The sequence below is a fragment of the Lepisosteus platostomus genome, chromosome 2 (genome assembly GCF_059453375.1).
Source record: "Lepisosteus platostomus isolate fLepPlt1 chromosome 2, fLepPlt1.hap1, whole genome shotgun sequence".
Classification (NCBI taxonomy): Eukaryota; Metazoa; Chordata; class Actinopteri; order Semionotiformes; family Lepisosteidae; genus Lepisosteus; species Lepisosteus platostomus.
The window spans coordinates 5,677,588-5,690,019 of record NC_142612.1 but is presented as its reverse complement, the minus strand read 5'-3'; the positions used below and the strand labels follow the sequence as shown (position 1 = coordinate 5,690,019).

The following is a 12,432-nucleotide window of genomic DNA, read 5'->3' as shown; positions in this document are numbered from 1 at the left end:
ATGATGCTTGATGGCTGCAGCAAATGTATTGCAAAGAGAGATCAATTTGGAAAATTGTGCTGTTTTGGGGGGCAGGGGGAACCCCAAACCCTTTACCGTTACTGTTAAAAATATTCCTCCACTCCGGCCAGCTGAAAGTGTGACGTGTGAGATTGCAAGGGTGTGTGATGGAGAGGTTGTGGCTTGGAAGGAGCCACAGCTATATGCAAGAAAACTGAGGCTCCCTCTTGAGTTACTTGTAAGACTGCTTTGACTGCTGGCTGCTTAGTCCCATTAAATGGCTCCTGACCCCACACACTGCTGATGAGGGTCTATGGTGCAGGAACCCTACACAGGCACTTTTCCTGTGGGTGGGGAGCTCAGACTTGAGTGTTTTGGTGACCTGTTAACCTTAAGCTGGTTGTAGAAAAGTCACTTGGAAGGTTAGCTGCAAATTCTAAATTGGGCTGAGTTTTGATATGTTTCAGGGGAGTTCTAGTCCGTTTCTATTAATGCGTATTACATTGTCAGGAAAACAAAAGTAGGAGAAGCTTTCTGGGATCCTGTGCAGAAGACTTATTTAAAAAAGGGGACTGAGGACCTAGTGTAACGAAGTGTGCTACAGCCATATTCATAGTTTTCTTTCACCACATAAGCCTGTTTTTTTATTTGCACCAGTATATAATATCCATCAGTTTATTATATTGTTACAACATTCTGATTATCATCTTAAATGCAGTATAAATACTAGATATATAAAATGAACAGATTGTTTTCTGGGAAAAAAGTGGAAAGTTATGGCAAAGTGGTAACATTGAGAGCCTGCAAATAGCATTCAACCTTAACAGACTATCATACGAATGCTTCTAGATGGTCGCTTTAAAAATGTACACTACCCAAGATTGCTTTGGAATAAAAATTTGTAGCGTGGAATTAATACACTTTAATATATTCACATTTATAGAAGATGCTCTGTTGGTTGTTTATGGAGTTCAAGTGTAGAAAAACCTTAAGATTTTTGCCAAACATTTTAGCGAGTTGCTTAAGCTCGCGTACCAGGTGAAGTTATTTTGGTAACGCTTTATTTGAATGTTGCCGCATAATGGCTTCATAATCCCTTCGTAACTGCTACACAAGACCTTGTGCTCACATCCATAATGATTCATAGAGACATGCAAATGAGGTTAATGTGGGCGTTAGAGGTCATGACATGTTTCTAATGTTGTGATCTGTGCAACATCCAAATAGAGTGTTAATTATTTCTCCCCTCTCTCGTTATGTTCCTTTTAACTTATGTTCACGGTATGTTTGATAGCATTTTTTTCCCAAATTAAATTTTAGCCAGTTTACCGAGTTTCTCTACCTACTAGTCTTACTATCTGCGTATAAATTAAAAGTCAGGATGAATGAAATATGCCTCGATTGTCACAGCATTGATTCCTTCAGTCGGAAGCAAAGGGAACGAGCTGCACAAAGGGAGGGGTTTCCATTTGGTTTAGACCGTCTGCAGCCTTCGGAAAATGAGACTTTGGATGTATTGGGACAGAATAAGCATAAGGCGATGGGTTTACCAGAGCCTTTCTTCTAAAGAGTTTTAGCGTTCATCTAATTTTAGTTCCTAGCTCTGTGGCCGTGCACAGCACAGCGGCTAACCTGCATAACTTAGATCATTTCCTTTCGCTGCAGTTGATCAAACCAGCGCTGGGGCAGCCTGTGTCCTGGGGCACCGGGCGTCGGGTCCCGCGCCGTGCCTCCGGGCTGCGGCAGCCTGGCCCGCTGCCGGCTATGTGCTGATCTTCACGCTGAAGACCACCTTGCCCTCGTACGGGTCGTGGATGTTCTCCCAGGAGATGCCCTTCCCCACCACCCTGCACTCGAGCTTCACCACCTTGTTTCTTTCCATGCTGGTGAACTTCACGGCTATGAGAGGGTTGCTGTAGTGAGGCTGTGGAAGCAGGAAGCAGGAAGTCAGACTCGGCTTTCCAGTGTTGTTTTTCCTTTTAGTCATTGAGCAGTTGAAATCATTCTACACTCGTTCGACCTCTACACCTGGTTTAGGTATACAGTTTCAAAAGGTGGCAATGGTGTACGAAGTGTGTAAGGGTCCTGTCTACTGGCTGGTGCACTGGATCTGTGGCTGGAGGGTTGCCAGTTGGTATCCTGCGGCCGGCAGAGGAATCCTACTCTGTTGAGCCCCTGTGCAAGGCTCCAGGGGCGCTGTATAAATGGCTGACCCTGCGCTCTGACCCCCAGCTTCTCTCCCTGTCTGTGTCTCATGGAGAGCAAGCTGGGGTGAAAAGACAAATTCCTAACACATGAAATTGTATATGGCCAATAGAGTGATTTGATCTTATCCCCTGCTCCACTCTACAGAGGAGGTGGTGCTTTGGTGACAGATTATTCCCCAGTGAAATTAACGGGAAATCTTAGTGATGCCACATGGTGTGAATGAAATATGAACAGAACAGTAGGATTAGCAACCTTATTCTTAACTATTTGGCAATAGGTTATAGTAGAGATTATTCATTAATGTTTTACTGTTTAGTTAAAACGAATTGGGTCTTTCAGCTTACCTGAGCTAATTTGCCATAGTAGGGAAAATAGGATAAGTCAAAAGTGCCGTTTGTTGGGAAATACTCCACTCCATCTAGGTTGCTGGGGCTCCCCTCCTGTTAAAGGAATAGCAATGCTCTTTGTGATGAATGACAGCTTACTTCAGTTGTATTACTGTTCAGGTGTGTGCAGCAGACGGTTCAGATGCCTTGTTGGGCGGTTAACTTGAAAAGCTCCTGTATTCAATTTTCAATTTTTAAGATTCCTGCAGACATTTTCAACAATTTGTGCACCACTAGGGAAACCTGTGGACGAGGGGTTTTTCTTTTCGAGAAGCACTCAGGGGGTTTTAATGACCCCTGGAGTGTCAGGACCTCGGTTTTATATCTCATCTGAAGGATGGTGCCTTTTTTACAGTATAGTTCCCCCATCACTATACTGGGGCATTAGGACCCACACAGACTGCAGGGTGAGCGCCCCCTGCTGGCCCCCACTAACACCTCTCCCAGCAGCAACCTTAGTTTCCCAGGAGGTCTCTCATCCAGGTACTGACCAGGCTCACACCTGCTGAGCTTATCAGGCTGCCAGTTGTAGGTTGTAGGTTGATATAGCTGCTAATAGGTAATCACTCCAAAGATCTCATCCAGTCATCCAGCCAAAGTATCATCTTCAACGACATGGCTGGGTAACTTGTTCCATTGTCCCAGAAGACTCTGGGTAAAGAAGTGCCTGCTGTTCTCAGTTTTAAATGCACTTCCTATAGTTTCAGTGATTGGAAGCTGGTGTTGGCTAGGATGCACAGTTAAACACAATGCTCCTCCAACTTGTTCAGGTCCAACCAATTACAGATTCACCGGTTACTGTTGAAACCTGAAGCAAGAGGAGGTCTGTAATGCCAACAACACGAAAAAAAGGATATTACAGGTAAGATGAGACATGCTAATTACAACGTTTAAAATGGATGAGGATCACGTGCAGTTTTGATTGTTGCTAATTGTGTCCCTCCTCCTTTTTCTCACATGGTGAGAAAGTCGTGTGGCAAGGATGCAGGATTCTGGATGCATGTGAGCACGTTTTTGTGCACGTCTGTCTTGTCTGCATGGCCTGCGTGCCACCGCAGACGGTCACTAAAAAGTGAAATGAAGCCACAAAAATAAGACCGAGATCAGGTCCAAAGAGCCAGGCAAGGAGAAGACCGGTTAGAGATGTCAACAGCGGCTTTGGAAGATTTGCCAAGTTCTGTGCCTGAGGATGGGAGTTGCTGTTGATATGTTGACAATATCCTGGTCTTCTGGGGCAAGAAAGGTACCTTCATTGAATAGGGCTCCATTTTCAGCTCCTGTGAGAAATACCGCATATGTGTGGCAGTAGGATTAATGGCCAGCTGAGATTCAGCACACCCCAGCTGTCAAGCAGGCTGGTTTCTTAATCATGTCAGCAGGGCCTGGGAAGATTGAGGGGCAAATGGATATCCCAAAATACTGGTGAATCCCAAAGAAAGAAAACCTGCTTGAATCCCCCAGGACTACAATACTGTGTTGGAAATTCCCATATTGGTATGATAATGACTTGAAGTACAAGTCTAAAGGCAGCTGTACTGGTCCAACGGGAACAGAGTGGATGTTTCTGAGCGCTCCCATCAAAGTCCTGACACAAATCCAACAGACAGAATACAGTGTGGCTTGGGGATTGCAGTCCATCAACCACTCCCAGTGAACTGGTCAGAACTGGAGCAGTTCAGCCAGAAAAATGAAGAAATACTGACAGCAGTAATTGCTGCCAAAAGTGCCTCTGTCAAGTCCTGACTTGGGACTTGTGCAATCGGCAAATTTCAGTTTGCATATTATATTTGTAGCTATAGCTGATATTTAACCTCCTTCACATATAAGTGTTCAAGTTGGTCATTACATGAAGTTCAAAACAAATTTGGATAAATTAATTGAAAAGTTGGACACCTTGTAATTGGTCAAACTGTGATATTGGCAGGGGTGAATATACATACAAAGAACTGTGGATGCCTTCAGCTACTGGAGAATGGTATTGAGTGTGACTTGTAAGTGAAGGGTCAATGTCCTGAGTGGTGAGTTGTTCATCACTACTGTCAAAGTCAATTAGGTGTTGCATCCTGGATGTGTTGTGATGAAGTGAATCAGATCCTTGATGTGTTGTGAATTGGAGTTACAAGTGAACAGCCCAAAAATTCTAGGAACCATTTCGTAGCCTGTGCTCAATTACTTGTGATACTATTTCTTTTTTTTTCTTTCAAATTAGGGGGTTAAATATTTGCCTGAATGATTTTTCAAAGTTTTCTTAACAATGAATCATGTCAACAATACGCCATTGTACAAAAATCTTTTTTTTTTTCACTTGAGCGACAGTAGCGACTACTGCAGATCAGAAATGAAATAAATCTCTGGTGCTTTGCTTTTGGAATGTGTTTTCTGTATTCAGTACTTCTCAACAATATTGATCTCATAGTTGTGCACTTACCAGCACAGTGCAGTTGACATAAGGAGCAACTCCTTCGCCAGGCAGAAAATTAATGATCTTGCAATAAAAAAGGAAAATTAAATTATTATTGGCACAAATCAGGAAAGGTTTCATATAAGCATTCCTTCATTTAATCACATTGAAAAGCTTACTCGCAACATGGCGTGTTCTACTTTTTTTCTTTCCCAGATAAATGTAAAAAAGGAAAAAAAATATTTTTCTAGAAATACCTTTCCTTGCACTTATGAGATTAAAACAATTCCTTTTGCGTATGGCAAATACCTTCAGCATCTTTGCAATTGGAGTATTCAGAGTTTCTAGCTGAGCACTTTGGAACTGCTAATGTGACTCTGTAAATGTCTAATCTGGGTTTTGAGTGAAAACGTACCCTGTTCATTTTGATAATGAAGCATGGTTTCCCATCTGGGTACCCAAAAGTAGGATCGGATATTCCGGAGCAATTTCCCAGCATCTCCTGAGTGAAGACACAGGAGGTCTTGGTGTGGTGGGGCCCAAATGTGTCCTGCTTGTTGTACTTGCCTTTCTCACACTGCTTACTTTGATGGTACTGAACAGTCTCGTTATAGGCTACAAAGGAAGAGAACAAGCAATTCATTACATACTTCATTGTCCACACATGACACTGTATTTAGCTGATTGCTTATAGCCTGATATGGAATTTCCTGATTTTCAGTTATCAAGCAGCTGTGAACAGCAGTGAGTTTCACATGATCGTATTTCACCCTGTGTTGATTAATACAGAATTTGTCTGAAGTGTCCTGATTTCATGGGCAGTAAATTTATTATATTTTGTAGAAACTTACGTTTCAGAAACTCCTTAAGAATCTCAGCCATTTTCGTCCAGCTGCTCTTGTCAGACATGTTGTAGTAGATCTCCAAGTCCTCATCACCATAGACATCTGGCCAGATCATCACTCCTGAGGACAGGAAAATGAATGGACCAGATTATACATTATGCATGATCCAGAGCAAGTGGCTGGAACACCAGCAATGCAAGGTTTCAGCTTGGTTTTTACATTTTCTTTGTAATCACATCTTCAAGTCAGGTTGCACGAAACAAAACGGAGACTGCCATTTCTGAGAAAGGACAATTGCTCAGTGTATTTTTGCATGAGCAGATGTTGAGCCTAAGGCAATGATGCTCTATATAGAATGTCAATAAGGTACTAGGTTGCTTGTGTAAACGTTAACTTAGACAATAGTGGAAATACGTATCACTGAGGCAGACTGGATACACAATTTGAATGCTGAATGAGAATTTCCCTTGAGACGATATTAGAAATTGATTTATTTATCATTTTCCTTAACTAGGACAAAGCTTATTTCACGTGATTTGTTTCTGTTCATTGTCAGAAAGGTTTGATATTTCGTGCTATTTTCCAGTCTTGCAGATTGCTTCAGAAATCCTTCTATTAATTGCAAAACCTTTCCAATATATTCCAATAATAAAATAATAAAGTATTTTGACAATTCAAATTCCTTGAGACTATACTGTGTAATTCTCTTATTGTATTTCTTAAGTTTGATGTGAATTTAAACTCCAGTGTGTCTGACTTGCATTTCGCAAGATAAAGTTAACATTGGTTGCTTGTAGGATCTGTGCCCCATGTTAAGCAATTATATAGTGCCCTGCCCTTTTTGTTACACTGCAGAACCTGCAAGACTATAACTGTCAGTCGTGACACTCGCACTGAGAATTGTCAGGTATAATGATTTTGTCTGTTCAATCAGAGCAGAATTTTGAAGTCTCTCTTTGGAGGTGTTACCCGAGCTGCAAAAATCACTCATGCAGGGAATTCTTGAGGTCTTTGGCTTCCTTACCTGGCGATTTTAACCGGTCCTGATATGTTGGAGTATAGGGATTCATCGTCGACATCATAACGTAGATGGCGAGGGAAAACAGGGCCGTCATCACAATATAGAACGCCACATAGTAAAGGCTAATGTAGACTGCAATGGGAGAAAAGCACTCGTTAGCAATAAAATGCTTATATCTACCCTTCTGATCCTGTTCCCATGTGATGTTTTTGTGCTATAGCCTAAGTGAGTCTTTGAAATGTTTCTATAATACAAACTAGGAGAGGATGGTTTGATTATATTGTTTGTTCCAAAACTGATTGTCAGAGTTATTGGACGGCAAATGATTAAGCAGGTGGTGAAATGATAATGTGTGTATAACTGCACATTACACAAATCTTGAATCCTTGAGCTGTGCACTAATCAAGATGAACCAATGTAGGCTCTCGTTCTCATTTATGATGGTTACTGACCTCTTCTTGTAAATTCAACACCAGCTCAATAAGCAATTATGGAATTTTTGCTGACTCTAAAAACACTTATTATAAATTAGCATTGGTTGTTTTATAGCTGTTTTCCTAAGAGACAGACTTAAGAGCTCACATGTAGCTGTCCTCTGCAGAGGGTGCACAGACGAATTATTCAAAGAATGTCTTGTTGTGTCTTCTGAGATCACATTTGTGGCTAGAGCACCTTCCATGAGTGTGAAGTGTTGCTGCTGTTTTCAACGGCTGTTTTACAAATGGGTTGCTTTTTCTGCGATTTTTAGGTCAGACTTTTAATATATCCACCTTGCAAAAAACAGGAAAAGAACTTAGAAGACAATAGTCCCTTGCAAACTACACTTGAAGAGGCTCTTTTGCTTGAAAAAAATATACTATATATATATACACCAAAGGAACAATAGGAATAAATTGTGCATCTGTGACGCCTGCTTTGCACCAGTTTTCAAGTGGTGTCTTGTGGGATTCTGTCCCATTCTTCTCAAAGATCTGCACTAGCCTGTGCCTGTTCAGTGGTTTCATCCCAGATCGGCCCACAGATGTCCAACAGGGCTCTGTTCTGCATGGTACGGCACCCATGACAAAAGTGTATATTATTCACCTCTTGTAATAAAGCCGCATGAAGATGTGTGATATTCTACTAGAACCTTGTCCATAAAGGGCAAGAAGAGAAATTCCAGGAAAATCCAAGTTGGGGCTGTACAGACAGTTTGCATCTGTAAATAAAATTTGGATACTGTAGCAAACAGACTCTCCTGGCTGGACCATCACACAGTTTGCATAGACTGGGCTCCATTGTCGACAAGTGCCTATGGAAGGCACTGTTCTCAGGTTCTCTTGATGAACAGGACTTATTGGTTCATTTGTATGTTTTTCTCCCTTGATTTCACACCAGGCTTTGTGTTCAACAGAGTAGATCACCTCAACATCTGAGCCCAATCAAAATCTAGTCTTTGTGCTCCTAAGGCATTTGAGCATATCGCAGTCAGTCATTATTGATCAATTGATCACAAATGATGCCAAGTACATTTAATCAAAAAAAAAAGTTCCATACATTTTATGCTTTGAATGCATACAGTTTCTTTTGTTACTCGGTAGTGATTTTCAGTTAACTTAATGACTGTATTTAGGTAACTCCAGTGAGTGGGTAAAAAAGGGATTAAATGTAAATATTTTGTTGCAGAAACAGCTTGTGTGGAATCCTCACAGAGACAACTTCGAGTGGTGAAAAGTGAGAGACCGAATTAATTGAGGCTCGACCGATAGTAGTACAACCAGGGCAAACAGAAAATTTCAAGCAGATCCTGGAAACTATCACTTATCTCAGCGTAAACTCCACAATTTGTAAATACTTTCGAAAGAGATAGCGGCAGGTTCTTGGGGAAAGGAAGGGCACTGTAAGGTCATTACAGCCACACATTTACTCGTGCTTCAGCAAGTGTTCTTGAAAAATAACTAGAATGGAATGGGAGCTCTGTTTTTCACGGTATGGGCTACAGCTCAGCCAATTACAGTTGAAAAAAGAGTATATTTAGGATCCACTTCTTTTCTTGACCTCATACCCAGCAGTGTCTAGTCTCTTTACAAGGTTTTCCAAATGCTAGGTTATTTGGTAAGGTGGTAAAATGGGATTTTTTGTATCTCCTACAAAATGCCCTCATGGACTTCGAAATGTTAGTGCATTGTTTTTCTGTGACATCCTGTGTAAAAAGTATACAAACAGATCATTAAAGAGTGCAAAGAGCAAAATGGTATAATGGCTGCAACTGAACTTTGAATGAAATGACATACGTCAACAATCTGCCTTGTTGTTTCTGACAGTAACGGGATATGTTGGTTAGGTATAGCATAATGGTTTTGAGGTGGTTTATACAGTGATTGAGTGCAGCGCAAGGGAAAATCATCCAGAAATGCCTAGTCACAATAGTGTCCCACAAATCATTTTGTAAGTCAGATTTTACATAACTAGATTTACATACTGATGCAAATGTAATGTAAACAGTAAAGCCACCGACTAACCTACCTCCATGTTGAATATAATTGCCATTTCCCTCAGCTTTTAATTTTGTAAACTATCTTGTGAGCGAAGAATATGAATATGGGACTGATTACATGAACCCCAATACACAGCAAGTATTAAATGAGCCTTCTGGGCCCCAGTGGTCCTACAGGGCAGAGCTTGTCCTGATGTCTAGGATTCTCTCTGTTAAGCAAACAGAGAGCGCATGGCTCCTTCCCCAAATGGGACACCAATCCATCACAAGCAGTCCAAAAGCAGTGCTGGTCCCCACTTATACAGCTGGACTGGAGCTGAAGTACCTCTCTCCAGGTACCACAGCAGGGACATGAACCCACAGCCCACCAGTCATGAGTTCAGAAACCTGTCCACTCTACTATGTTGCTCCCGTGAGCCAGGGATAATCTGAACAAAAACCACATTGGAGAATTTCTGACAGGAACTGACCACAATAGTTATGGTTGCATTTATTAGCTCATCTGAAACATACAATAACTGCAATCGCCTGCTATATGATTTTCACCAAACTTCATCATCATCCTAATATTGCATCACAAAGTGAACTTAAAAATATAAAATTGTGAAGCAGTACAGAAATATTTTTAGATTTTGAGTATATAGTTGTTAGATTTTATTAATTCAATCCTCATAATAACTATCTGTAGTCTGTTTTAGTGTTAGACTAAATATTATTTTTACAGAAATGATTGATATTTCCTGAGGAAACAGCTATAAGAAGCTCTAATTGATGGCTTTAGTTGTGAAATGACAGCTAAGTGTAAGTGACACTGTAAGTTACAGCAGTAACACAAAATCTCTGTGCAATATCTGAAAGAACCTTAAATGGTCAATTTCACCTGTCTGTATGGAATGAACAATTCAGGGAATTTTATCGAGCAGCAAAATTCATTATAAGCATGATGAAAATATTGCTTAAATACACTGAAAAAGGTTTTTCTACAGAGGTCCAGATAAGGAGAGCTTCAAAGTTTCCAAATGCTGAGGCAAATGGAAGGTCGTGCCCCTGAGGCCCAAGCAGACACACAGACGTACCCCATCTCAGCGGCGTCCTGCCCATGAAAGTCTTGTTCTCCGAGTTCCAGATGAAGTGCCCAAAATCTTCACATCGCTGGCCACAGGTCCGCTTTTCTTTCAAAGTTGCCATTTTTAATAAAAAAATTACGTTTCACAAGTCCAAGGGAGAGGAATTGCACTAGATGCTAAACTGAACCCACAGGGGTTATTTTATTTGTTGAGCTGGACTTTTATACACTTTCTGAAGGGCAAAAGGTGAGTAGGCAAACATCAAGTAACCAACAGTGTTGACGCACAGTCAGATCTTTATCTCCCACACACACATCATCAAGTACAAAAGAGCCATACCACCTTGGGCGCCCTTATACATTCCCTGAGCTGCCACTCAATTCACTGCTTGATTTACGCACAACAAAAGTTTGCAGTTAGTTTTGTGAGCACAACCTTCCCAATGGGAGGACATATACACTGAAAAAAGTACCCAAAATTTCACGCTGCAACATTGAAACAAGAGATCTCTGTAGAATCGGTTTCTCAAATACACAGCTTGGGACGGCTCAGTATTGAGTTGGAAAACTTGCAGTGACATCCATATTTTATTGCAAGCTGGGCCTTTGGGAATGGCTCATGTATCTGATCAGCCTGGCATCAAGATGCTGGACCTGGTACCACTCACACCTGCCGGTTTTCATTCCCTCCCTCCTTCATCAGATCACTGAAGCCTCACCGGATCTAAGAAGTTGCTTCAACTGAATATTTGCGTTTTGGTTTCTAGTCACAAGTCAGGGGGTTTTCATTTCACTTATAAAACACAATGGTTAAGCTGCAACCTGTTTAAGAGCTGGGCACAACCAGTTTTTGTTCTTATGGCATGAAGGTTTTGGATTGTGTTTGTTTGTGTAACTGAGGGCTCGGCTGGAACACAAACCAGCTGGCGTGTGGGTCACCAGGCCCGGGACTGGGAACCACTGCTCTACAGAGTGATTGAAGTGAACCAGTGAATTGTGAAGATACTGTCAGAATGGAGACTAGAGAAGACCCATGCAGCAGGAACGATCTATCATTGTTTGTTTCAGAAAAGGTCTAGATATCTGACCTACTGTGAGATTTAAAAAACAAACAGCGTATCTAAATGCATATAAAGTTGTACATTTGTTAATTCTATATTTGGTGGAGTTATTAAAAGTATGTAGGACATTTCCACAACATTTAATGTGATGTTTTCTTCTGCTCTTCACACTTTAAATCAGAAATGTTCTTAACTTCTGCCTCAGATGTGCCCTCAAACTCCTATAGTTTTCACCAGTGTGAGGACTGAAGTGGGTTAGATAATACACAGTACAAAACTAGAATAACTCAGCCCCTTGGAGCTATAATTTTGGTCACAGACATATACACTGAAAAAAGTACCTAATTTTTTTTGTCAAAATGTGACCTAGTGATATGATTACACATTGCTTACTAACACAACAAATGTTATTGGTTCCAATATTCAGTTCTTGTTTTTTTTAATTTGTGTACTGAGCAAGAACATAATACTTTGATTAATTGTTGTGTTCTTGCCCTATTTTAGTAAAAATGTCAAATTAATTACAAATGGTCCACGAAAAAGGAATAAAAATGTGTGTTTATGTTAAATTAAAACTGATGTGTCTTGTATAAAAAATGTTACTACTTAAATTTTTTTTTAAGTTTGATGTTGGCCATTCCCAGATATAATTTAATACGACCAATCGGCATTATTTTATTGGGTATGGCTACAAAGGGAACAGATTGTCCGGCTCTGGATCAGACAACTGTATAAATTAAAGAAACCTGCTGTATTGTAGCATGGCGAGATCTCAGATCTACGCCTGCAGACCCTTCCTGTTCTGATAACGGGAGGAGCAGACGAAGGCATGTGCTTGGAGAGGAATAATTAGCAGTTATTATAGGAGGTATTATACACTAAGTGGATTGAGACTTTAGAAACATGTTGACTCAGGGATATCTTTTCTGTCTGTCATTCGCTCACCCTGTTGCTAAACCTCTCTATAA

The 12,432-nt window shown here is 40.8% G+C and overlaps 1 protein-coding gene across 1 annotated transcript; it reads right to left on the bottom strand.

Moving 5' to 3' along the window:
* Positions 1-616: 616 nt before the first annotated feature.
* On the bottom strand, positions 617-10,613 carry LOC148675781 (potassium-transporting ATPase subunit beta-like). Its single transcript, XM_088647511.1, has 7 exons — positions 10,414-10,613; positions 6,865-6,993; positions 5,847-5,960; positions 5,411-5,610; positions 5,023-5,079; positions 2,553-2,648; positions 617-1,924 (listed from the first exon to the last, which is right to left on the bottom strand). Exons 1-7 carry the CDS (start codon positions 10,523-10,525, stop codon positions 1,763-1,765), a joined length of 870 nt encoding a protein of 289 aa, XP_088503637.1. The 5' UTR covers positions 10,526-10,613; the 3' UTR covers positions 617-1,762.
* Between the last annotated feature and the right edge of the window lie 1,819 nt (positions 10,614-12,432).